The sequence below is a fragment of the Sus scrofa genome, chromosome 9 (genome assembly GCF_000003025.6).
Source record: "Sus scrofa isolate TJ Tabasco breed Duroc chromosome 9, Sscrofa11.1, whole genome shotgun sequence".
Lineage (NCBI taxonomy): Eukaryota > Metazoa > Chordata > Mammalia > Artiodactyla > Suidae > Sus > Sus scrofa.
This window is the reverse complement of record NC_010451.4, coordinates 67671234-67694110: the sequence shown is the minus strand read 5'-3', so window position 1 is coordinate 67694110 and position 22877 is coordinate 67671234. Positions and strand designations below refer to the sequence as shown.

At 44.6% G+C, this 22877-nt stretch overlaps 2 protein-coding genes across 11 annotated transcripts in view; one reads left to right on the top strand and one right to left on the bottom strand.

The window, feature by feature from the left end:
- PFKFB2 (6-phosphofructo-2-kinase/fructose-2,6-biphosphatase 2) overlaps positions 1 to 12325 on the bottom strand; it is a 35136-nt gene extending 22811 nt beyond the window's left edge. For 5 of the 7 annotated variants that reach the window (XR_002335794.1, XR_002335793.1, XM_021063326.1 and 2 more), the window contains exons 1-8: positions 12082 to 12283; positions 10884 to 10991; positions 3914 to 4039; positions 3016 to 3112; positions 2534 to 2600; positions 2318 to 2392; positions 1810 to 1866; positions 795 to 919 (exon numbers count right to left, since the gene is read on the bottom strand). Coding sequence is in view for 5 of the 7 variants with exons in the window: in XM_021063326.1 (XP_020918985.1) it covers positions 795 to 919; positions 1810 to 1866; positions 2318 to 2392; positions 2534 to 2600; positions 3016 to 3112; positions 3914 to 4039; positions 10884 to 10971 (635 nt within the window). In the remaining 2 variants the exon portion in view is untranslated. Of the gene's footprint in view, positions 1 to 794; positions 920 to 1809; positions 1867 to 2317; positions 2393 to 2533; positions 2601 to 3015; positions 3113 to 3913; positions 4040 to 10883; positions 10992 to 11865; positions 12061 to 12081 lie in introns of those variants that run through there. The other 2 variants (XM_021063328.1, XM_021063327.1) reach the window with 2 other exon arrangements.
- YOD1 (YOD1 deubiquitinase) lies at positions 12222 to 21471 on the top strand. Of its 4 annotated transcripts, none has more exons than XM_005667547.3 (4): positions 12222 to 12337; positions 12604 to 12861; positions 14167 to 14326; positions 15327 to 21471. In XM_005667547.3, exons 2-4 carry the CDS (start codon positions 12811 to 12813, stop codon positions 16028 to 16030), a joined length of 915 nt encoding a protein of 304 aa, XP_005667604.1. In that variant the 5' UTR covers positions 12222 to 12337; positions 12604 to 12810; the 3' UTR covers positions 16031 to 21471. The 4 variants fall into 4 exon arrangements, with proteins under 4 accessions (XP_005667604.1, XP_020918992.1, XP_020918990.1 ...); XM_021063333.1 differs by having other exon boundaries at positions 13629 to 14326; positions 15327 to 18484; XM_021063331.1 differs by lacking the exon at positions 12222 to 12337 and having other exon boundaries at positions 12390 to 12861; positions 13629 to 14326.

The following is a 22877-nucleotide window of genomic DNA, read 5'->3' as shown; positions in this document are numbered from 1 at the left end:
TATGCTGTAGGTGCAGCCTGAAAAAAAAAAAACAAAACCAAAAGAAACACTGCTCTTGAGCAGTGGTTCTCAATCAGGGGTGATTTTGTCTCCGGGGAACATTTGGCCATGTGTGTAAACATTTTCGACTGCCCCAGCTTGGGAGTGCTACTGGTATCTAGAGGGCAGAGGTCAGGGATGCTGGTAAACATTCCATAGCATACAGGACATCCCCTACCAGAGAATTATCCAGTTCAAATTGTCGATCATGCTGAGGTTGAGAAATCCATGCTCCAGAGGACAGACAAGAAGAACTTAAGATAGGAGCTCCCGTTGTGGCACAGTGGTTAATGAATCCGACTAGGAACCATGAGGTTGCGGGTTCGGTCCCTGCCCTTGCTCAGTGGGTTAAGGATCCGGCGTTGCCGTGAGCTGGGGTGTAGGTCACAGACGTGGCTCGGATCCCGAGTTGCTGTAGCTCTGGCGTAGGCCAGTGGTTACAGCTCCAATTAGACCCCTAGCCTGGGACCCTCCATATGTCATGGGAGCGGCCCTAGAAAAGGCAAAAAGACAAAAAAAAAAAAAAAAAAAAAGAAAAAAGAAGAAGAAGAAGAACTTGAGATAAAAAAACACTCCAGTGTTTAAGTACAAGATTCAAGCCACATAGAGGCCACGAATCCATACCTTGCTTCCCTGGAATGATGTAAACATAGGTCTGGATGGTCAGAGGGAAGTCTGGGGACACAGGGAGAAAGGCTCTTTTCTCAAAGGAGACCCCTGCCTCAGGCCCTTCAAACCTTGGCCTTTGACCTTACTTGTCATAGTTGTCTGGGTCAAGGGGTTGATAGGTGACCTTGTAGCACTCAATTCTCTTTAGGAAGTCCTCCATCACATTCTCCCTGTTCCTTTCAGGGTAGTCAGGACTCGACACCTTTACCTCCTGGAATCACAGGAAGAGCAGGGCCTATTCAGAAGTCTGCCCTGAACGGCCCTCCTGCAAACAGCCACTGCTAAATAAAGAAAAGGAAGTCCATAGAAGTGGACTTTCACTGGAGCCTTGGCACTCCCCATTCACTGAGCACTCCCTCCCTGTCCTGTGACCCTGGCAACCAAGAAGGGAAAGACAACTGGGGAGTCATGTGCCTGCCCTTGGCTGAAAGACAGAGGCAGACACGCAGCTGAAGCTGCTCCTGGGCCCCAATCCCTTTCTGTACCTTCCTGGGAAAACAGAATGGGATTCAGTCTCTCCCCACGACCGCTCAGAACAGGGGGCTTGATCTGATGCATGGCCAACGTGGACCAGACACCTCTTTGCAAGTCCCCACGCTGCAGGGAGAGCACCCCCATGATACAACGCACAATGTCTACTCAGCACAGCACGGCACAACCATCCGATGGGCACTGGCATAAGCTGTGCCCACACAGGGCATGAGGCTCTTGGTGTGTGGAACACTGACCTGAATATCAGACCACTGGTGGGCAGAGGACCTTCCTATAAAGCGGCCCTGACAGATAATGAAGAGTCTGGTCTATTTTAAGAACACACCTAGATCTCAGCAGCCAGCTGATACTCAGAACCCAGGGCCAGGACTCCTACAGTTTAAGTTTGACCTCTACGCAACAGCTAACTCTTCCTTTTTTCCTCAAAGAGCATGGATGTGCAAAAGGGTGTTCTGGCCGCCGCGCAGAAAGACCACCCTGTGTTGTTAAACACGTCTCTTTCTTTCTTCCCTTAGATAGTTGACTGTCCCCAACTCCACCTCCCAACACACACACACACACAAGGAGCTAAGGGTAGAAGAGGTGGTGGCATGTAGGGCTGTCACCTACCAGGATGTTGGCAGCAATGACATCAGGATCATCGCAGACAGATTCCACAAAGAACACCTGGCCGGGGAGACAAGGCAGTGATGGATGAGTCAAAGACGGCACTTGCCAAAAAGAATAAATGAAAGGAAAAAAAAAAAAAAAAAAAAAAAAGGAGAGAGAGAGGAAAAAAAAGAGAAAAAAACAATAAAAAATAAAGAAAGATGGCACACGCCAATCCCTAACCCATCCCAGCTACGACATTCCCCCAGGATTTTCTTTCATCAAAGTGGCCTTCAAGGCCTTTTCTTTTCAAAATGGCTCTTACCACATCCCTGGGGCCTCATACACACAGGCTAAGGGTCTGAGAAAGGACCTGAGAGAAAACACTCGAGGACCGGAGGTAATGCACCAAGAGGAGGGAGTCGGATGTCCAGTCCCGGCCTCACCCACCAGTCAAACGGAGTCACCTGTCCCTCCTAACTCCCTGCCTCCAGGTCCTCTGCTCCTCCAGCTCAGAGGCAGATCCTACCTTGAAGGAATTCTCCTCGGCGAAGTTCAAAATCAAGTCCCTCCTCTCTCGAGTGGTATTGGTAGCATCGAACACCTGGGAAGAGAGCCCACGGGGTAGGGGAGTGGGGACCCACCGAGCAACGAAATCCCTCCAAGGCCGGCCCAGTGTGGGGCTGCACAGCCAGGCTGTTGAAAGGATAGAGACCGAGATGGGGAAGGGACCGGGAAGGCTTACTGCGATCTGCCCGTTGTCCTCGGTGAGATACGCCTTAACGTCTTCCAGTGCCACCAGAGCGCACTGTCTGTCGTGAAAGCAGAGGGAATCAGCCAGAGGACTGGGGAAAGGCCAGGCTCAGGCAGAGCCAGAGATACCAACAGCCGGGGTGCACAGGAGTCACACCCCTTCCCATTTCATTCCCCCCCACCGGTTAAAAATCTTCCCTAACTAGTCCTTTCAACTCCCCTGCTGGGATGTTTCTACCTTTCCCTATCTTCCTTCTTCCCCTGCCCCACACAGGCTGAGCCGACAGACACACACACGACTTGCTGAGCCCTCTTCTTCTACCTACCCCAGCCCACAGTGACCTGCCCTGAAGATAACTTCCACTTAGATCCCCACAGGAGATTCACTGTCATGGGGAAACCAAGCCCCATCACATCCGGTCTCATGAGGTCCAAGAAAGAGCCAGCCTGGAGGTCAGGCCTGAGCAGACTCACTTGCGGATCTTCATGGCCTCCTCGTTGTCGTGCCGGAAGAAGTCGTAGGACTTATAGGACTTGACCGCTTCACGCCGATACACCCCAAGGTTAAACACTGCAGAGACACCCACACCCTTCAGCAGAGAAACAATGGCATGTTCCAAAGGAGACTTCTTGATCTAATGTCAGAGTGGCCAAATGGATAAAAAAAAAGTACCATGGTATGTTGGGAACACCAGATTAAGCATCGGGTTAAGTTCGAGTTCTGACTTACAAGACTTTGGACAAGTCTGAAATTGTCTGAGTTTCCATTTCCTCAGCCACTTTGGCTCTTCCCCAGGGGCATTGCGAGGATTAGAAAAGATGATGTTGGAGTTCCCGTCATGGCACAGCAGAAACAAATCCGATTAGGAACCATGAGGTTGCAGGTTCAATCCCTGCCCTCACTCAGTGGGTTAAGGATCTGGCGCTGCTGTGAGCTGTGGTGTAGGTTGAAGATGCGGTCAGATCCCATGTTGCTGTGGCTCTGGCTGTGGCTGTGGCGCACGCAAACAGCTGTAGCTCCAATTAGACCCCTAGCCTGGGAACCACCATATGCCACGGGTGTGGCCCTAAAACGAAAAAAATAAAAGGAAAGAAAAATGGTGTAGATATAAGGACTTTGAAAGTGTAAAGCCATATACTTATTTAACTCTTAAGACTCTTATCAAAGGCATTGCCTCTAAACTAGGCCAATCTAGCCAGGCCATGAGGAACAGGTGTATGGACAGGGAATGAATCCAGGAAACCAGGAAGCAGCCGCTACTGCTGCCAGGACCACCCTGTAATCCTAATGCCGGGGAAAAGACGTCTTCCCAGAGGCCTATGCCCAGAAACTGATCATTTCCTTTCCCAAGGAAGGAATGACTACACCTACCTTTGGTGGGCACCCCAATCCAGTTGAGGTAGCGTGTGAGTTTCTTGGACACGTAGGTTTTGCCCCGGGCCGGTAAGCCAATCATAACGATGAGGGTCGGGGAATTGGTCATGTAGGACGCCCACGCTAGAAGGACAGGGAACAAAACAGAACTAAGTGATGAGGGGCCGAGTAAGATTTGCGCCCTGAGCTTGGAACTTCATGGTCACAGTCTGGTTTGATCTTCATACGCCTCAGTGAGACAAGTGTCCAGGAAGACTGAGAAGGCAAACCGAGGAGAGGCTGGGTGAACTCCTCAAACAGAGTCAAAGAGTCGTGTCAGGAGTTCCCGTTGTGGTGCAGTGGTTAACGAATCCGACTAGGAACCATGAGGTTGCGGGTTCAATCCCTGGCCTTGCTCAGTGGGTTAAGGATCTGGCATTGCCGTGAGCTGTGGTGTAGGTTGCAGACGCGGCTCGGATCCCACGTTGCTGTAGCGGCTACAGCTCCGATTGGACCCCTAGCCTGGGAACCTCCACATGCCGTGGGAAGCAGCCCTAGAAAAGGCAAAAAGACACACACACACACACACACACACACACACACACACACACACAAAAGAGTCGTGTCGACTTCCAGAAAGTACCCCAAAACTAAGACATGTCTTTCCCACTTGTGCAAGGTCTTCACAGAGGTTCGAAAGGTGGAAATGAAAAAGAAGTAACGAGGATTAGAAAGACAGTAATCAAAGTACCTTCCTTAGCATGAGGATGTCTAGTAACATGAAAGTGATGTAGCCACAAAGGAAGGTCCTGTGTCTGGAGAGATCCTACCAGGGCAGACCTGAGCTGGCTCCTCTAACAGGACCAATAGCGTTTCTATCCTGAGGATCCCATCTAGTCCCTCAGAGCCACAGGCAAGAGCTATCTTGCTCACGGAAAAAGAGCCTGGCCTCAGCCTATGGTGGCCTTTGTGTTCAAGGCATAAGTTTAGAACAGAAATTTTTTTTTTTTTTTTGGTCTTTTAGGGCCTCGTGTGTGGCATATGGGGGTGTCTAGGCTAAGGGTCCAATCAGAGCTGCAGATGCCAGCCACAGCCACAGCCACAGCCACATCAACGCCAGATTCGAGCCACATCTGCAACCTACACCACAACTCATGACAATGCCAGATCCTTAACCCACTAAGTGAGGCCAGGGACTGAACCTGAGTCCTCATGGATGCTAGTTAGGTTTGCTAACCACTGAGGCACAACGGGAACTCCGAACAGAATTTCTCAACCATTTAGACTGTGGCAAAGTCTTCCTGCCAGAGGTTCTGACCAGCCCTCAGGAAGCGTCATGGTAAAGCCAGCCCACAAGAGCATCAGCCAGCCTGCCTCAAAGGCCCAAGTAAAAGCAAGACAGTTAAGAAGCAGGAAGAGCCACTGGGCTGCCCTTCCTTAGGAAACTTACTTCAGGAATGCTCATTTACAGGGAGTATCCTGGTGGCTCAGCAGGTTACGGATCCAGCATTGTCATTGCTATAACTTGGGTTGCTACTGTGGCACGGGTTTGATCCCTGGCCAAGGAACCTCTGCATGCCATGGGCCCAGCCAAAAAAAAAAAAAAAAAAGGAATGTTCATTTACGCAGATAGGTCTCACTGGACAGGTGGAGCCAACGAGATGCTCAGTTATCAAGTGGCTTGCCTAAGGACACACAATGAGTCATGGGAAGGGTTAGCCTTAGAATCCAGATCCTGTGCTTCTTTGGCAGCTTTTTTCCATCAAAAGGGCCTCTGATTCCTCATCAGCTTGCTCACAGGGGATAGATGTGTGTTGTAGTAGGGGAGGGCCTTGCAAGCTGCCAGCCATGTTCCTGGGGCCAAGACCCCAACTGAGGTCACGTGGGAGGGCCCAGGCTCCATGGCTCCTATGAGAGAGGCCTTGTGTGGGGGTGGGTGAGAAAGAACCACCTTCACCTTGATCTTCCCAGCACTGCTTTCAAGAACGGGCCCCACAAGTAGTTGCTGCTTCTCTGCCCTGGGACAAGGTGACCATGGAAGGCTAAAAAACAATTCAACAAAACTAAGGTATGTGGATGAGAAAGTCATCTTTCTTCTTTCGAGAAGGAAATGTAAAAAGATCTCAATGGAGAAGTGGGCAGAGGGGCGTGGGTAGACCACAGACCTCAGAAGGAAGAGCATTTCCTAGGGGTGTTTGGCAAGAAGCACCCAGAAGCCCTGGCGATAGGGGGCGGGGCGCAGAAGCCCAGACTTGGGGTTACAGGGCTTGGCTTATAATCCTTTACCAGTGTGCGCATGGAAATTTCCCAGGCCTGGGCAGGAGCACCCCACCCCTCCCCGAGGTAGGTAATGAGCAACAGAAGTGATTTTCATCTCTGTCCAAACAGGGAGCACAAAGGCAAGCGAACGCCACACTGCAGCCTTGCCTGACACTAATCATCGATCTCTGACCCCTGACAGGCAGATGAGGCGCCTCAGGCTTCAGGAGTGCAATCCTCCTGAGTCTTCACTTTCTGCAACTCAGTACTGCACTCCTCAATCCCCACAGCTTGGCTCATTACCTGCACCTCTTGTCTGCTTGGTCCACACCTTCCAGCCCATTAGGCACTTTCCCCAAAGGCCCTGTTACCCTCCCTGAAGCTGCAAATGAACTAATACTTAGGAGATGCACTGAAGCCAACCAGGGAACCAGATGCTCCATGTTTACCGAACTGGACAGAGAGCGCTAAGAACAGAAGAAAATACCAGGCACCAAGGATCCCCACAGGGCCCCCAGCACCACACCTCCCACCTCTGCCCATAACCCGCCCGCGCACACCTGCTGCACCTAGGGCTTCTCATTTTCCTGATGACAAAACTAAACCACGCGTCCACCTCAAACTGCCACCTAGGCACAACTAGGAACAGTGGGTCCTGCCCATTAAAAAACAAAACCATCACCACTTTAATCTGAGCAGTAGATACTCCACGCCCATTAATTTCAGAGACAAGGCAGCATACCCCCCTGACATACAATGGAAAGCCGATTCAATGCTGAAAAATCTCTTCCAACAAGGTGGAATTCACTTTCTCAATCTGAAATGTACTGTCCCCTCACCAACACACTTAGAGGAAATGGGGGCTTGATAACTTCCCTCCTAGACAGAAAACTTCAAGCGGAGAAATGAGAAGAGGTTGGCCCATAATCACTCAATGGAAAGTCAAGGTCAGGGCTCTGACCAGACTCCCAGTTTCAGGACTGCCCAGTTTCAGCTCTTGTCAGCACCTGACAAAGGGAGCCACGTGGCCAGCACAACTCCGCTTTCTGATCTGAACCTAAAGGTAGTCTAGAAAGACCATGGTGCCCGGTTTCTCATGACTAAGTTCTTCTACTTTTTGTTCTAAATAGCCCTAATATTTTGAAACACGCCGTCCTGTAAGTGTGCCTCATTAGCCATATCTTCTTTTTATTCATCAGACATCAAAAAAACTGTCCATTATGTTCTGTTGTTTGATAAACATAAGTTCTGCAGCCACACACTCATTATGTTAATGTTTAGTTAACCAGTACCACTATAGTTTAACGCCCAGTTTCTATCAAGTATTTTGAAATATGAAAAACAGCTGACAATATAGAACTTTGGAGGAATACTAATTGACATTTCAAAGGTGTCTATCTTTCCTCCTATTTTTTCTGTAGGAAAAAAAAGCTAGCACAAACAGGGAAAGATGTATGTGTAAAGACGCTCTCTACAGCAGTGTTTGTGACAGTAGAAAACTGGAAATAACATAAATGTCCATCAGGGAGAGGCTAGTATATACATACAAGGCAAGACTATGCAGAACGAGGTAAATCTAAACTTACTGATGTGAAAAAAAAAAAAAAAACGTCCAGGACATAGTACATTAAAAAAAAAAAAAAAGGAACAGTAGAATAAAATATGTACAGTGTGAACTATTTTCATTAACAGGATACAACAGCATAAGATTTTGGAAAGATGCAAACTTAACAAGGTCAGGAGAAACTGTGAAAGATTTCTTGCTTTTCCCTTTCTTTCAGTATTGGTCAAATGTTTCGTGAACGTGTATTGCTTTTGTAATTAGGGAAAGGCTCATACGGGAACTGGTCAGTTCCAGACCTATTCAAAAATACCAAAGAATAAAAGAAAGAAAAGCATGTAGACCTCCCCTTCTACCCCCAATTCCTGCTTTCACTGAGCCCTGAAACCAGTCATCTGAGCACCTTAAAGGCACCTCAGCCAGCATGACCCCCCTCTTCCACCATCCCTGGAGCAGCTGAAATTCCAGTCATGCTTTTTTGGAAGTCTTGGCTCCCTAAAGACATTCTTCAGCCCTCCAATTCAGGCACTTTCCAGAGTCCAATTCAGCTAACAACAGGTGTAATTAGCAGCAATGGGATAACGGGTGAGCTATTTATAAAGCAACTGCTGGACGTGAACACTAAACGGCCAGGGGATCCGGTTCTGAGATACAGGCAAATAACAAAGAAAAAGGACATTAACACATTGTCTCAAAACTATTTCTCCTTGGACTATGGCTGCTGCAGTCTAACCACAAGGGAAGAACCTGGAGCTTCTTCATGAATTACAGCCGTTTCAGAACAACCCAGATGCCTCCAGCAGAGGAGAAGGGAGAACTTGGGAAGGGGAGAGCAGAGCTTACAGCAGGAATTACAGTCTAGAGGACAGGAAAGAGACCTGGGAGCACTGCTTCCTTCACTAATCAAAAGCCCTCAAGGCAGGAAAAGCGCAAAAGAGTTAAGAGAGCCAGATAGGGGATTCCCAAGGAGGAGAAGCAGAACTAGAAGGTCTGACACTGGGAATTGTGCAGGGTCAGAGACTCCCACAGCTCCCCCTGCCCCCCAGCGCCCAGACACCAGTTCTCTGCTCCTGTTTGGCTCAAGTGTCCTAGCAACATGAGGGCAGCTCTCTTTAAGATATGCATCCCATATCCCCAAATCTAGGTTACCACACTGTCGAGAAAACATTCTTTACTAAAAATATAATTCTTCACAGGGCTCCTTTGTATTCTTTTTAGGGCTGCACCTGCAGCATGTGGAAGTTCCTGGGCTAGGGGTTAAATCAAAGCTGCAGCTGCCGGTCTACACCACAGCCACGGCAACAAGAGATCCAAGCCACACCTGCGACCTGGGCTTCACCTTGCAGCAATGCCAGATCCTGAATCCACTGAGCGAGGCCAGGGATCAAACCCACATCCTCATGGACACTATGTGGTTTCTTAATCTACTGAGCCACAAGGGGAACTCCCATGGAGCTTTAAAGAGTGAGCTCCAGCACAGCATTTAGACTATAATTCAATCTATATGTAATGTTTCAGAAATAAATACAACATGCAAATAGAGTCACCGGTGAAAATTAACACACTTTAACCATGTACCCAACACTCTTGCTCATTCATTCTCACATCTCTCTGCAGGAAGGTACAATTAACATCCCCATTTTATTAAAAAGTAAACTGAGGCCTGGAAAGGATTAACAACATGTTCAAAACCATACAGCCAGGAAGTTAAAACCAAGATTTAAACCCAGGCAGTCTCACTCCAGAGGCTGCACTCAAATATCATGCTATGCTAGTTACTTTCCATGGAGTGTTTGCCCTCAGTACCTGGCTTCCAGTCCTGGCACAGAAAGAAGACCCTAATCAAAGAGGTGTCCCCACCCCAACATCACATCCAAACAAGCCTCCCCAGCTACAGCCCAAGCCCCAACAAGCCTCGTCAGCGCCTGGTGAAAAGAGATGATTATCATGAATCATGAGATTGACAAGAGCATGACATCAAGGTTGAGACTTTGGGAAAGCTTTGAACGTGAGATGATGCCAAGTCTCAGGCTGGCTGGCTGTTTCCTCAGCACTGAAGTGAGGCCTGGTAAGGTTCCAAAGGAACCTGGAAGCAGGAACAAGAGTTAGCTTTCCTTGAGATTCTCCCCAAACATCTGGAAACCAACTGCCCGGGACCTTCTGGACTGGGCTATGCATTCTTGGAGTCTAGTCTATTAAGGATGCTTCAGCATACAGATGCATGGGGACAAGAAATGACACCTCAGGAGTTCCCATCGTGGCGCAGTGGTTAACGAAACCATGAGGTTGCGGGTTCGGTCCCTGCCCTTGCTCAGTGGGTTAACGATCTGGTGTTGCCGTGAGCTGCGGTGTAGGTTGCAGATGCGGCTCGGATCCCGAGTTGCTGTGGCTCTGGTGTAGGCTGGTGGCTACGGCTCGGATTAGACCCCTAGCCTGGGAATCTCCATATGCCGTGGAAGCGGCCCAAAGAAATAGCAAAAAGACAAAAAGAAAAAAAAAAGAAAAAAGAAAAAAAGAAATGACACTTCACCTCTCTGCAAACCCACCTGCTGTCTCTGTCTAAAAAAAATGGGCATGGAGATGCTCCTGTGAAACCCATCCCCAGAGGAATGAACCTGCAGGGAAAATAGTTTGCAAAGTATAAAGGTTAACCTGTGAGAAAGTAAGGTGCCCAAGACACGGCGAGAAGTGAAATGTCAAGGCTGATTCCCCTTAGGTCTGTAGAAATGAGTGACTGGTTCCTACCTGCAATTTCTGCAGTGAGCAGCACTCTCACAAAACTTAGCCTAAGCGATAAAGGGAAACCGTTAGCGGGACCAGCCCCAAGTAATCCCTGTACCGGTGCCTCTCTGTCTTACTCACTGCATATACAACAGTGCTTGCTCTTTCAACATCAGTGGAGTGTACAGATACCCCCAGAAGACAGAGATTCAGTTAACAAAAGCAGGAAGAAAATGCTCGGCCACATGGGCAGCCTAGCACCAAAGACAGACATTTCACGGAGTCTACTTGTTTCAGACAGGAAATTCCCCTGATGGCCTTTGTTTTAAATTCCCGTGTCAAAGACTTATTTCTTACTCCCATTGAGCAGCAAAGTCTAGGATTACAACTATATTCCCAAGACAAAAACCTGGGACAAGGCAGCCCTTCCTCTTTCCCACCACTCACAGCATTTCTTCTCTGACATTCGGAGATTTGTTTTGGTTTCATAGCTGTTGTTGTTCTGTTCTGAGGAAGATGCAGGATTCCCAGACATGGCAGCTCTTCAGGGGACCCCTGGAAGGGATAAAAGGGATATAAGGAAGAGAAGGAAGGAGACAACCTTCCAAACACTCAGTGAAGAGGATCAGAGAGGTATAAGTGCAAGAACCCTGGCCCAAGAGTCAAGTCCAGCCTTTTTCCCAGTTAAGAGCTATACGCCCTAATAAGTCATGAATGCCCCTAGCCCTGTGTTTCCTCATCTCTGAAGAGGTGCAGCAGAAGCTTGCATTTATATTGCTGACTTTGGAGTTTACACTCAAATAAATTATCTCCTTCAATCCTCCCAACAATCCTGTAATGAAACAGATTTTGCTACCATTATTACTTCTCCTCATTTTACAGATTGAAAAACTGAGATTAATCAAACTAAGTGGTTCATCCAAGTTCCTTCCTGACTTCAGATTCCAGTTTAAGAATCTGGGGAGAGTAGTGGCAGCAGTTGGGGGTGGGGTGAGTTGCAAATAGATCAAGTCCATTATCATAAAGTAACTGCAGTCCAATGGGAGGATTCAGTCCTGAAAAAAATGAGAAGTGGGAAAAATCTCAAACATATCCCCTGAAGGAAAAACTGTAACTGGACCCAGAGACAGCCCTCACCCGTCACCATTTCTCCTCTGGTGTTCCTACTCTCAAGCCCTTGTCCACACCCTCTCCCCAACGATCCCCTGGGAAACAGTCCATGGAAGAAACACTGGGGAGCAAAGAGGTGGTAAATAACTTCCCCAAGGTCGCCTACAGAATAACGGGTAAGTCCTGATTCGAACTAGTGTGGGAGAGCCCCACGCGTTCTCCCTACAAACCCGGACAAGGACTCGTGAGGAAGGAAGGTCCTACTGCTTCAGGGACCTTGCACTGTACTTCCACTAACCACACAAATCCTGTAACTCACATAAACTGCAGCTTTGAGTTCCTAAACATCCGCACTCCAGGCGACGCCCGGGGGCCCGTACTTCCCCGAAACGACGAGGCTTCATCTTCCCACATCTCAGGGTGCATGCGGCCCCTCCCTCCTCTCGTCCGCCTAGACCCTTCAAGACGCTGTACAGCTGTCGGCCACCCCAAGATCCCTCCTAAGACTCCTCCCGTCTGTGGCCCCAGCACCTACCGGGTAACGCGGCAGACGGGAACCCACAGACTGTGGCCGGTGTCCGGCACACCAGTCGCCGGCAAATCACGTGCCCCCGCCTGGCTCCGCCCACTCCCGCGTTGGTCCTCACCTGGAGAGAATCGTCCACCAATAGAGAGCAAGCAGGCTTCAGGGGGCGGGGCTCAAATTAGAATCACTGACGCTAGCTCCAGAAGGAGGATAGAACTGTGAAGGGGAAAAATCACAAGCTCGCAAGTTTCCCAGCACCGTGGAGGTTGGTTGCATCGTTGCTTGGCAACTAACAGGGCTGGGGGCGGGATTAATAAAAAGTAAGTTTTGTGGGTTTTTTCGTCCTCTCGCGAGAATGAACTAGTAGAAGTCTTGAGAGGGTGACCGGAAAAATCATTGCGGAGATTAACGCTTTTTCCTGAATCCCAGCGGGATCTGTTAGATCTGTAAATTGGGACGTAAGCTTGGAAGGTGTTTGCTAGAGTAAACTACCACAATACATCTTAAGGTGTTTGCATATTCTTGCCTCAGGTCGCGGACACTGTAAACTAAGGAAATCAACAACTCTCACCGCTGAACCAGGAGCTTCCCTGGATCCATGCACATACTTCAGTGGATTTACCATCTTATTTATTCTCCCTCTTACCACTCACACTGTACCATCTGTTATGGTCATCTTGAAGAACCAAAGAGAAAAACTGCTCAAGGAGAAAATTGGGTCATGAAAGATCTGAAAAGATGCAAAGTCTCCATATAACTTATTCAGATCTAGAGGCTTTTACAGTGGAGGTGAGTTTGCACATTCCGAGTGAACTTTTCACAGTTGCCCCCAGGCCCCCTTGATGCTTGATTCTGTTGATAAACTGTCTCTACGCGGGGTAGGCCTTGCTGCTTCGGATTCAGGATGGAAAAAGAACAATGAGTATGGATTTCTTGGAAGAGAGAGAAATTCAGAGGTATTTTTATTCCTCTGTCACCTGGGGGTTAAATTCATCCTTCTGAACAGCTCAAATCATTACCTACTCGTTGAAACTTTTTACAACTCCCAGTATGTTACAGTTGCCTTCTCTGTGCTTATACAACTTGGTTCTAACTATTCAGCAAGTGTTTACAGAGCACTTACTTGGAAGGCACAGTCCTGTGTTTAGGGATACGGGGTTGGAAAAAGTCACACAACCTAGCATTATCACGTTGCTGTGAAATACAGGGGTTGCGTGTCCTTTACACCTCACCGGCTCTCCTGATTACGTGAGTACTTCGCCATAATGAAGTCAGGAATGGAGTCGTCTTGGTATTTGTATAACTAGGGCGAACTGGAATCTGGATGACACACGGTAGCCCTCTTCATTCCTCCTTCTTACACTGCCAGCACCTCCCGAATAGCCCTCGGCCCAGATGCTGACCTCATACTGCGCTTTCTGATGTGGCAAATGGACGTTTTTAAGTTGCAGGCTCATGAAGGTGGAAAGGCCAGTCCCCCGGGTCCCTTAACCTCAATGAGTCAGTGTTTGCTGCAGCCATGCGTCTAATCACGAGTATATGTTTGTCTTTGACAGGTCTTTTTGACTCACTGACCATTCTTGGCATTCGTTTGCCTTCCGAACTATGATCCGGCGTGGTTTGGAAGCCCCAATTTAATAATTTCCGACCTAAGTGCAAGGTTACATTCCAATGTATTAGATTCAGGAACTCCGTTCTCCGCCCTCTTCCCTTGAGCATATATTCTGCCAACGCAGAAGGTGCCTCACTCGTTCTACAGGCAGCAAGACTAGCCGCACTTTAGGAATACGGCTAAATCATCACCCTTTGCCACCTAAAGTAGGGGTGGGTGGGAACTAGTTGTCACTTTAAGAATAGGCTAAGACTGAAGCTGCGGAGTGTCGCGAGAACTATAGCCAGCGACTTCTCGCGATGTTTGGTCCGGCAAAGGGTGGCCATTTTGGAGTCCCGCGGGAGGCTGGTTTCCCCGGCGGCGTCTCCCAACGTGCTGCGGGGACCAAAGCTGGGTCCACGGGTGTCTGGCCTATGGGCGGCCAGAGCGACACGATGTGGCGGCTCCGCTGCAAGGCCAAGGATGGCACACATGTTTTGCAGGGATTGTCCAGCCGTACCCGGGTGCGGGAACTCCAGGGCCAAATTGCCGCCATCACCGGGATTGCCCCCGATTGTCAGCGCATCCTTGTCGGATACCCACCCGAGTGCCTGGATCTCAGCGAAGGGGATACCATTCTGGGGGACTTGCCCATCCAGTCAGGTAAGGGGGATCGAGGCTGGGACCGGGCAGAGTCCTGGGAAGACCAAGAGGGCATGTGGAAACAGTTGAGGTGGCTATGGGTCAGCTGGGGGCTTTGAGGACGAGGACAGGTTAAAAAACAGAACTCTGACGGAGGTCGGGACAAGTGTCTAGCAATTCCTTGACGTTAGGTACAGTTGAAAGAGACAGGGAGGGCCCGATCTCTGACAAGCCCAAAGCTTGGAGTCCCCTTCCCACTGCTTTCTAGTATGTCTGGAAAAGATCTCATTCATTTTGTTTAACCTCTGCGTCCACAAAAGTATTTTTAAAGGTGGAACTTAAATTTTCTGTCCTGATGGCTGTTTTCGTTTAGATCACTGAAAGGTGTCAGCAGGTCTGAAGGATGTAGGATACTTTTTTGCTTTCCTGGTTCATTTTTGCAGTCACCTTCATATATACTTCCTTTGATAGGTGTACTCATTTTAGAGTTTGCTTTGACACATCTACTAAAGTCCTTTTTAAGTTCTAGACAACAGAAGTTATTTCTATCCAATATGAAAGCTTGAACAGCAATATTGATAATTAAAAGCCTTTCCCCTGTTATATCAAGGATCCCTCCCTGTAAACACTAGAGTAGATAATTAAGTTTCAGAAGGAGAGAACCCCCTAGTGGCCTATTCTGTAATAAAAATCTTTTGACGATCTATGCTTGTAAACTGCAGGGAGCAAGCTTAAGAAAATTTTGTTCTTGAAATGGGTCTTTTCAAGTAAATTATAAAGGTGGATACCTCAGGCCCCTTTACTAAATTAAGTGCAACCTAAAACGTTTTTCTCTTTGTTCTGTTTTCATCTTTATGGAGATTTCAGTAAACAAGACGAAACATGTTTGCAAAACTGTATTCTCCCTGCTAACCCCAACTTACACTTTTTAACTCGTGTTTGTAGTTTACAGACTTGGTTAGAGAATACCCATTTCATCTATGATGTCTCTGCAGTTCTGGATTTGTTTTATTTTTGACAGGCGACATGCTGATCGTTGAAGAAGACCAAACCAGACCCAAAACATCACCTGCATTTACAAAACATGGTGCTCCTAGTTACGTCAGGGAACCTTTGCCTGTGCTTACCAGAACAACGGTCCCAGCAGACAACTCTTGCCTCTTTACCAGTGTGTACTATGTTGTTGAAGGAGGAGTCTTGAATCCAGCTTGTGCCCCGGAGATGAGACGCCTCATAGCACAAATCGTAGCAAGTGATCCAGACTTCTATAGTGAGGCAATACTGGGAAAAACAAATCAAGAGTACTGTGACTGGATCAAAAGGGATGATACTTGGGGTGGAGCTATTGAGATATCCATTTTGTCTAAATTTTATCAATGCGAAATATGTGTAGTGGATACACAGACCGTAAGAATTGATCGTTTTGGGGAAGATGCAGGATACACCAAACGGGTCCTGCTTATATATGATGGCATCCACTATGATCCACTTCAGCGTGTCTTCCCTGACCCAGACACCCCTCCTCTGACCATTTTCTCCTCTAATGATGATATTGTTCTTGTACAAGCACTGGAATTAGCAGATGAAGCTAGAAGCAAGAGACAATTTACTGATGTCAACCGCTTCACCCTGAGATGCATGGTATGTCAGAAGGGATTAACTGGACAAGCAGAAGCAAGGGACCATGCCAAGGAGACAGGCCATACCAACTTTGGAGAAGTGTGATCCATGCATGATGAGGATTGAAGCCTACTACCTCACAGATCCAGAAGGCTCTGGGTTTTCCAATAAGCTATTCGTAACCCTCAAGAGTAAAAGGACACAATGCTTGAACCATCATTTTAACCTAAAACCACTAAGACACTGAATTCCTTGTTAAGATTAAAATTAGTGTGCAAGTTTACAGATGTGCGTCTACAGTGGTGATCCATGCCCTCTTTCTGCTGGGGTGACAGAATAGGTGGTCCTTGCTACCTACTGACACTAACCTGAAGATTGAGTTTTAGTATTATAAATTAGCACCCAGCGGCATTAACTGGGAGAAGAAAACAGCATCATATTTGGGGTAATGTAAAAGGCCTCAGGGAGGCCACTGGACATAAACCACAGTGTCTCCGGTAATTGAGTCCTTTTAAAAATTCGGAATGAGTTAACGTTACTAAATTATGAATAGATTCCTCTAATGAAGATGCTCAGAATTGTCAAAACTGATTTTATATTGCAATTTGGTAGACTTTATAAATGTGTACTTCATTGTATGCAAAGTCCATAACAAGCAATTTTTACAGGGATCAGTCTACTCCTTGAGAATGTTATTTAAAAATAGGAACTGATAGTGCCCAATTTAGGATTTCTAGTGTATAAAAGTAGAATGTATGAGGGAAAAGGTGCCTGAGCAGCTTACTGAAGCTTTAAAAGACCATTGGCCTCATTGTTTTAATGCTATTCATTTATTCATCTTTGTCACATGGGATAAAACTTTAAAATTAAGTAGGATATGTTTTTTTAAATTGAGGTTTCTTGAGGTTTGAGTGCTCGGTTTTTGCTCTTTTACCTAAAGGTTTGCCTGGAGGGATTTAATTTTCTCAGCTTTTTGTTAAGATCACTTCCTCTGGCTCCTTAAAAAAATTTTTATCTTAAGTAATAGTGCCATGCTTTGGTTTGGCTGTTGTGAGATCTTTGACTTACCTAAACAGTGTTTGTTTTCATGCTAACCTTATCCCACCACTAATGCTTTTAAATGATTTCCCATTTCTGCAAATTAGCACTTTGTTTATCCACAATCTTTGTCTTTTGCAGAAGTTTAAAGTAGTTGGGATGACAATATTGAGTGAATTTGCTTCACTTCCACAATATGACAGGTTTTAAGTCTTTGCCTTATTCAGCTGTCTCCTTTCTAGTATTAGATGTAGAGCCATTTGCTTGGTGGGCTGATCCACAAGGCACACCCTCTAAAACTTAGGTTCACTATGAGATCTTCCAGATAAAAGTTTTCTACCTCTTAATTCTTCTGAAGATCAGGGATGCTAAATTATAATTCATTATATATTATCTCACATAATGTGAAGAAGCTTAATGTTGTGAAGTTTTGTTACCTTGGTCTTGTTTTTGATTAAATATCTCACTTAGAAAACCAATGGTATACCTTAGAGCACCTGTATCTTTTCTTTTAGCTTATCTTCTTGGCAAATGTTTTAAAATTGAGATTTACTTGTAGCACTTTGCCTTGATGGAGGTGGCCATGTAAAATTAAGGGGGGAAAAAGATAAAATAAAATCAAGGAACATGTAAACAATTTAGGGGGAAAGTACCTTTAAAGAACAATTCACAAAGTATGCTTGAAATCACTGGATGACACTTCTTAAGTACCTTTTGCGTGAATAACTCTTTTAGGCATTATGAGTTGTTTTGGTCAGTATAACTTTAATTTTCTATTTTACTGAGCCTTAAAAATAGTACTTGTGAGCTTCCAGTATTTATGTTTGGCAATCATAATATGTACAAATGAATATGATTGAAAATCTCTTTGTATCTGACTGTCATCTGGTCTAAAAGGATTTTGTATCTCTTATTTCCCCCAGAAAACACTAAATTTAAAGCTGAAGTTAGGAGTGTACCACTGTGTAACACCCATCAAATTGAGCTTTATATGTCATTACTCATAAACCTTGCCTTCCTTTCCTAAGTATTTCAGGGGCCAAACTTAATATTTGCTTACTGGAATTTTACAGAAGTCTATTCATACAGCAGATATTTATTGAGTACTTTATAATGTACCAGGTATGCATTGATGTGTTGCCCAACATAAATTCTGTCACTTTAGAATTGAGTATACATTATCTACATTTGATTTTAATTTAACAAATGGAAAGAAATAGAACGTTATATTTTATAAAATTAAACCCATCATTTTAAGTGCTTTTGTTTGCATATTTAAGCTTATGCTTTTATAGCAAGTGTCAGATATTTATTCAGGGGATCTTATTCTATTTTACCTTTTAACTGGGTTGTGCATTTCTCAGTTGGACACTGATAGATTGCTCTCAATAATGGCTTTTTAAATTAGCTGCTGAAACTCTGCACTGGGACTTTAATGATCTGATCATGAGAAATTCAAGATAAAGTACTGTTTGCAGACTGTTTGATTTAATTATTGAGGATTAAAGACCTAAACTTGTACTTGCTCTGAACTCAAGCTTGTAAGCCTCACAGAACTTTAAGATTTTTTTCTTTTTCTTTTTTTTTTTTTTTTTTTTTCTCTTTGGCTTTTTAGGGCCGTTCCCAGGCTAGGGGTCCAATCAGAGCTATAGCTGCTGGCCAACACCATAGCCACAGCAATGCGGGATCCGAGTCACATCTGCCACCTACATATACCACGGCTCACGGTAATGCCAGATCCCCAACCCACTGAGCAAGGCCAGGAGAACCTGCATCCTCATGGATACTAGTCACATTCACTTCTGCTGTGCCACACAGGAACTCCCTTAAAGATTTTTTTTAATTGCACTTATTAAACTCTTGGAAAAATCTTGCCGCAGGTTTAAAAGAAACCTTAAATTTGCACTTGAGCGGAATGAAACCCATCTTCCCATTCATTCAGTTTTTGACTGCCGTACAAGAATTTTTTTTATTAAAATGAGTATAGTTTACATTATTGTGCTCTCCTATCTCCCACTCCTTCTTTTCCTTACTCTACTTTCCCTCACTCTTCTTTTCCTTACTCTTCTTTGGACTTAAAGAAGATGAGATGTAGGGCTGTTAAGATGCTCTTCTAGATAGAGTGATTTCAGAAGTTAAAATTAGTATCTCTGGGAATTTTGTGATGTGATAGCCATGTGAAGACAGCAGTGTGGTACATCTGTTAGTGGTTCATGGTTATTTCCCATGAATGTTTAATAGGCACAGTCAAGTGGTACCCTTGAAAGTTTGGGGGCTGATCAGCTTGACCCTGTTGGCAAAAGCTGGTATAGTCATGCCATTTGATTATCCCATAAAGTAGTTCAAGATCCAGCAAAATCGTAATCAGGAATGAATTAACATATTACTACTCCATACGTGCCCCTAAATGCCCATGTTCACCTTGCATATCTAGCTTATTCTTTCTATCTTATGTAGGCATTAAAACATGAATGTTGCAGAGTTCTCTTGTGGCGCAGTGAGTTGAGGATCTGGCATTGTTACTGCAGCAGCTTGGGTCACTGCTGTCACTGGTTCAGTCCCAAGCCCAGGAACTTCCACGTGCCATGGGCACAGCGAAAAAAATGAATGTTCATGTTGCCCTAACTGAACAGTTTTCTGTCTTTTTTGAAAAAATTAGAGAGTATACATGATGAGCAGCAGCATGATTTTTTTTCTTTATGAATCAAATGGCCTTCCTAAACGTTGATGTATTAAGATTTTTATGTTCTTTCATGTGTTGAGAACACACATTTATTATTATTTGCTGCACTTTAAAAATATGAAATGAAAGTTTACATGTAAGCCCTCTCCAGGGGTCTTGTCAAAGATGTTAAAATACAATTCTTCAGCTCCCAACAATTAGCTCTTCTTAACAGTTACCATCAGTGTATAATGTATCCAGTGGCACAACATTCTGGTGTTTTGTTAACAGAAGAACTGGATTTCAGGAACTGTTAGGAGCATGCTCTGTGCCCTGGCATTCAAAATGTTACTTATTTCTATAATGTGATTGTTCTTTATTATTCATTGTACAATGCAGTATTCAAGTATTTGTCCTTGTAGCACAAAGATGACTACTACAGCTTTGAAAAGATTAGAGTCCTCAAACTCTTCATTTGTTTCTGAGCAACTTATTTTAAAGGAGCTGATTTTTGAGTCTGAGGCCTTGAAAGTTATGTATAAGCAACATCATTTTTAAGTCTAAGGTGAAACACTTGTTTTGAATAAGCTAGTTTATTAACTAAAGATGTTTTCTTACTGTTAGATAATAAATGCGTTATTTCAACAAATTTCATCGAACTTAAAAAGATTATACGATTTCCCCAAGTGTGGAAAATAATTTTTTTTTTTTCTCCAAAACTTAGCTGATATTTTGTTTACAGTGCTTTGGATATTTGACTTTGAAGAAATGATGTTACTCTGGAATTGTGGGGTGCTGATTTAGGTCTTGGTTTATAGAATTTAAAGGAAATTGATAGTCCTCCCATGCTGTTTTAGAGTAAAGGGAGAAAGAGGCAGAAAGATAAAGTACCATATAAAGAGAGATCCTTAAGTGAATGCATTCCTAGTCCTGAATTAGGCTTTTCAGAAAATATCTCAAGCAATGCCTTTGTGTCACCATAACCTTCCTCCCCCATTTCTTGGCATAGAATGTAGCAAGGCCATAACTGAAAAGCTCGTCAGTAAAGTATAAAACCCTAAATAAGCATTTTGCTATGATGCCTTTTTATACTTGTTTTTAAAAATACAAACCTACATTTAGGAGTTTAGGGTTAGTAAAGATATGATAGTAAGTTGTAGGTAAACAGGTTAACCTAAAAAAAAAGGTTTACAGTTTCTACTGAGATTACATGAGCCTGACTATAACTGGTAATAGGATTTGTATTAGTTGTAGCCTGTAAGTTAATTAAAAGGACCAGGGCACCTAATTCTTGTCAGTTCTCCAGTTCACCTTGGTGCCATTCATGATATAAGCTGTTTACAGGAAATATAATTTCTGTAGCAAAGTGTAATTCTTTTTCCTTTAAAAAGATACTAAGTTTAAAATACAGCTTGTCAAAAGGAACAGAGAATAACAGTTTCCTATATTTCCTGTATAAATGCATTCGAGGTTGAAATTCCTAAACACAAGAAGAAACCCATAAAATTGTAAAATTTAGAGCTTTAAAATATGACTTGAAAAGTAGCAGGAAAGGGTAAAGCAGAACAAAGTCCTGTTTCCTTTGGCATAAGAATTTTTTTTTTCTTAATGAAGATGGAAAATGCTTTCTTGTTTTAAAAATATTTTGTCTACTTGCCAGCATTTTTTTTTTTTTAAGTTAATGCACTGTTGCTACCTGGGAAATGTCTAATTTTCATTTTGTATACCTCTTATGTGATTTTGCCTTTATCATTAAGATGCATTGATTTTATTTATGAGATGTATAATTCTAAGTACTTAAATGAATGAAGTGACTTGTTTTGAAGGAATAAATGAAGTGAAAATATTGTTGTCTGAGCATATCTTGGGGAGGGCAGAGGGCCAGTGAACAGCTGCCACACTCCAGTTACATATTTATCATCAAAAGCTAATGGACCTCTGCTTTGACTTGTGTACCATTATCTGCCAAATCTCACTCTATAGGCAGAATCTTAATGACTGACAAGAGAAACTAAAATGTTTCATCTACCCAGAAGGTTTTGAAGTTTCCTTTCTTCAACTCCATATTTTCTGGTGAGTGATCAGCTCCTGAAATTTGTAATTCAATGTCTGTTGCTGACAAATTGTCAAAGTGAAAAGTCTGAATGTTCCCTTTCATTTATAATAGACTGAGATCTGCGCGAACTTAGATCTGTTTGGAAACTGCAACATCTCTATGGGAGAATTTATTTAATCTTTGACAATGTCAGGGTTTAAACATTTATTTGAAACAACACTGAAGTTATTAGAACTGGCTAGTTTTGGCTAACTAAATGGAGCCACTTGTCCTTTCCTTCACATTGAAAGCTTAAAAATTCTGGAATGGGGAGTTCCCGTCTTGGCGCAGTGATTAACGAATGTGACTAGGAACCATGAGGTTGCAGGTTCGATCCCTGGCCTTGCTCAGTGGATTAAGGATCCGGCGTTGCCCTGAGCTGTGGTGTAGGTCGTAGACACGGCTCAGATCCTGCATTGCTGTGGCTTTGGCTTAGGCCAGCGGCTACAACTCTGATTCGACCCCTAGCCTGGGAACCTCCATATGCCTCAGAAGCGGCCCTAGAAAAGGCAAAAAGACAAAAAAAAAAAATTCTGGAATGGGAACCATAATGCAATCTAGCTTGTGCACCAAAACAAAATATATCCTTGGGGGTCAACCTTAGAATAAGTCAAGCCAAACTTCATATTAAAAGGAGTCTCCTGGATTGTATGGCAGTAGCTTGTTGAACAGTTAACTATACCCATAAAGCAAAGCTTCTCCAAGTGTGTTTATCACATTACCTGGGAACTTGTAAGAAATGAAAATTCTCAGAAAGAAAAATAAAACAATCTGTTTTTACAAGCCCTCCAGGTGATTCTGATGCATGGTAAATGTTAGAGAATCACAGCTAGGACCATGTAAATGAGCCAGTGTCAACTTCCAGAGACCTCTGACAGCTTATGTCAGTACTACATCCTTGGCCTCATTCAATCCATCTTTATCTACTATTTAAAGATAGTTATTAATATTACAGGGAGTATAAATCTAGAGAGGACTGATAGTACAGTAGATGATTCAAAATCTCCACAGGCTGAAAAACTCTAAGACAGAATACTCATAAAGTCCTGCCCTTAAGTTCTCAAATGATGCATTATGTGAGTGCAGCATGAGTAAAACCTGGCTTTATAGTTGAATGGACAAAGAAATAGCAATAGTACGTAGCTACTCTTCCAATC

Excerpts from the sequence above, each read along its gene's own strand:
- YOD1 (XM_021063331.1), top strand. The coding sequence starts at position 13,984 with ATGTTTGGTCCGGCAAAGGGTGGCCATTTTGGAGTCCCGCGGGAGGCT. Across the intron at positions 14,327-15,326 it reads GGACTTGCCCATCCAGTCAG|GCGACATGCTGATCGTTGAA; the intron begins GTAAGGGGGATC and ends TATTTTTGACAG.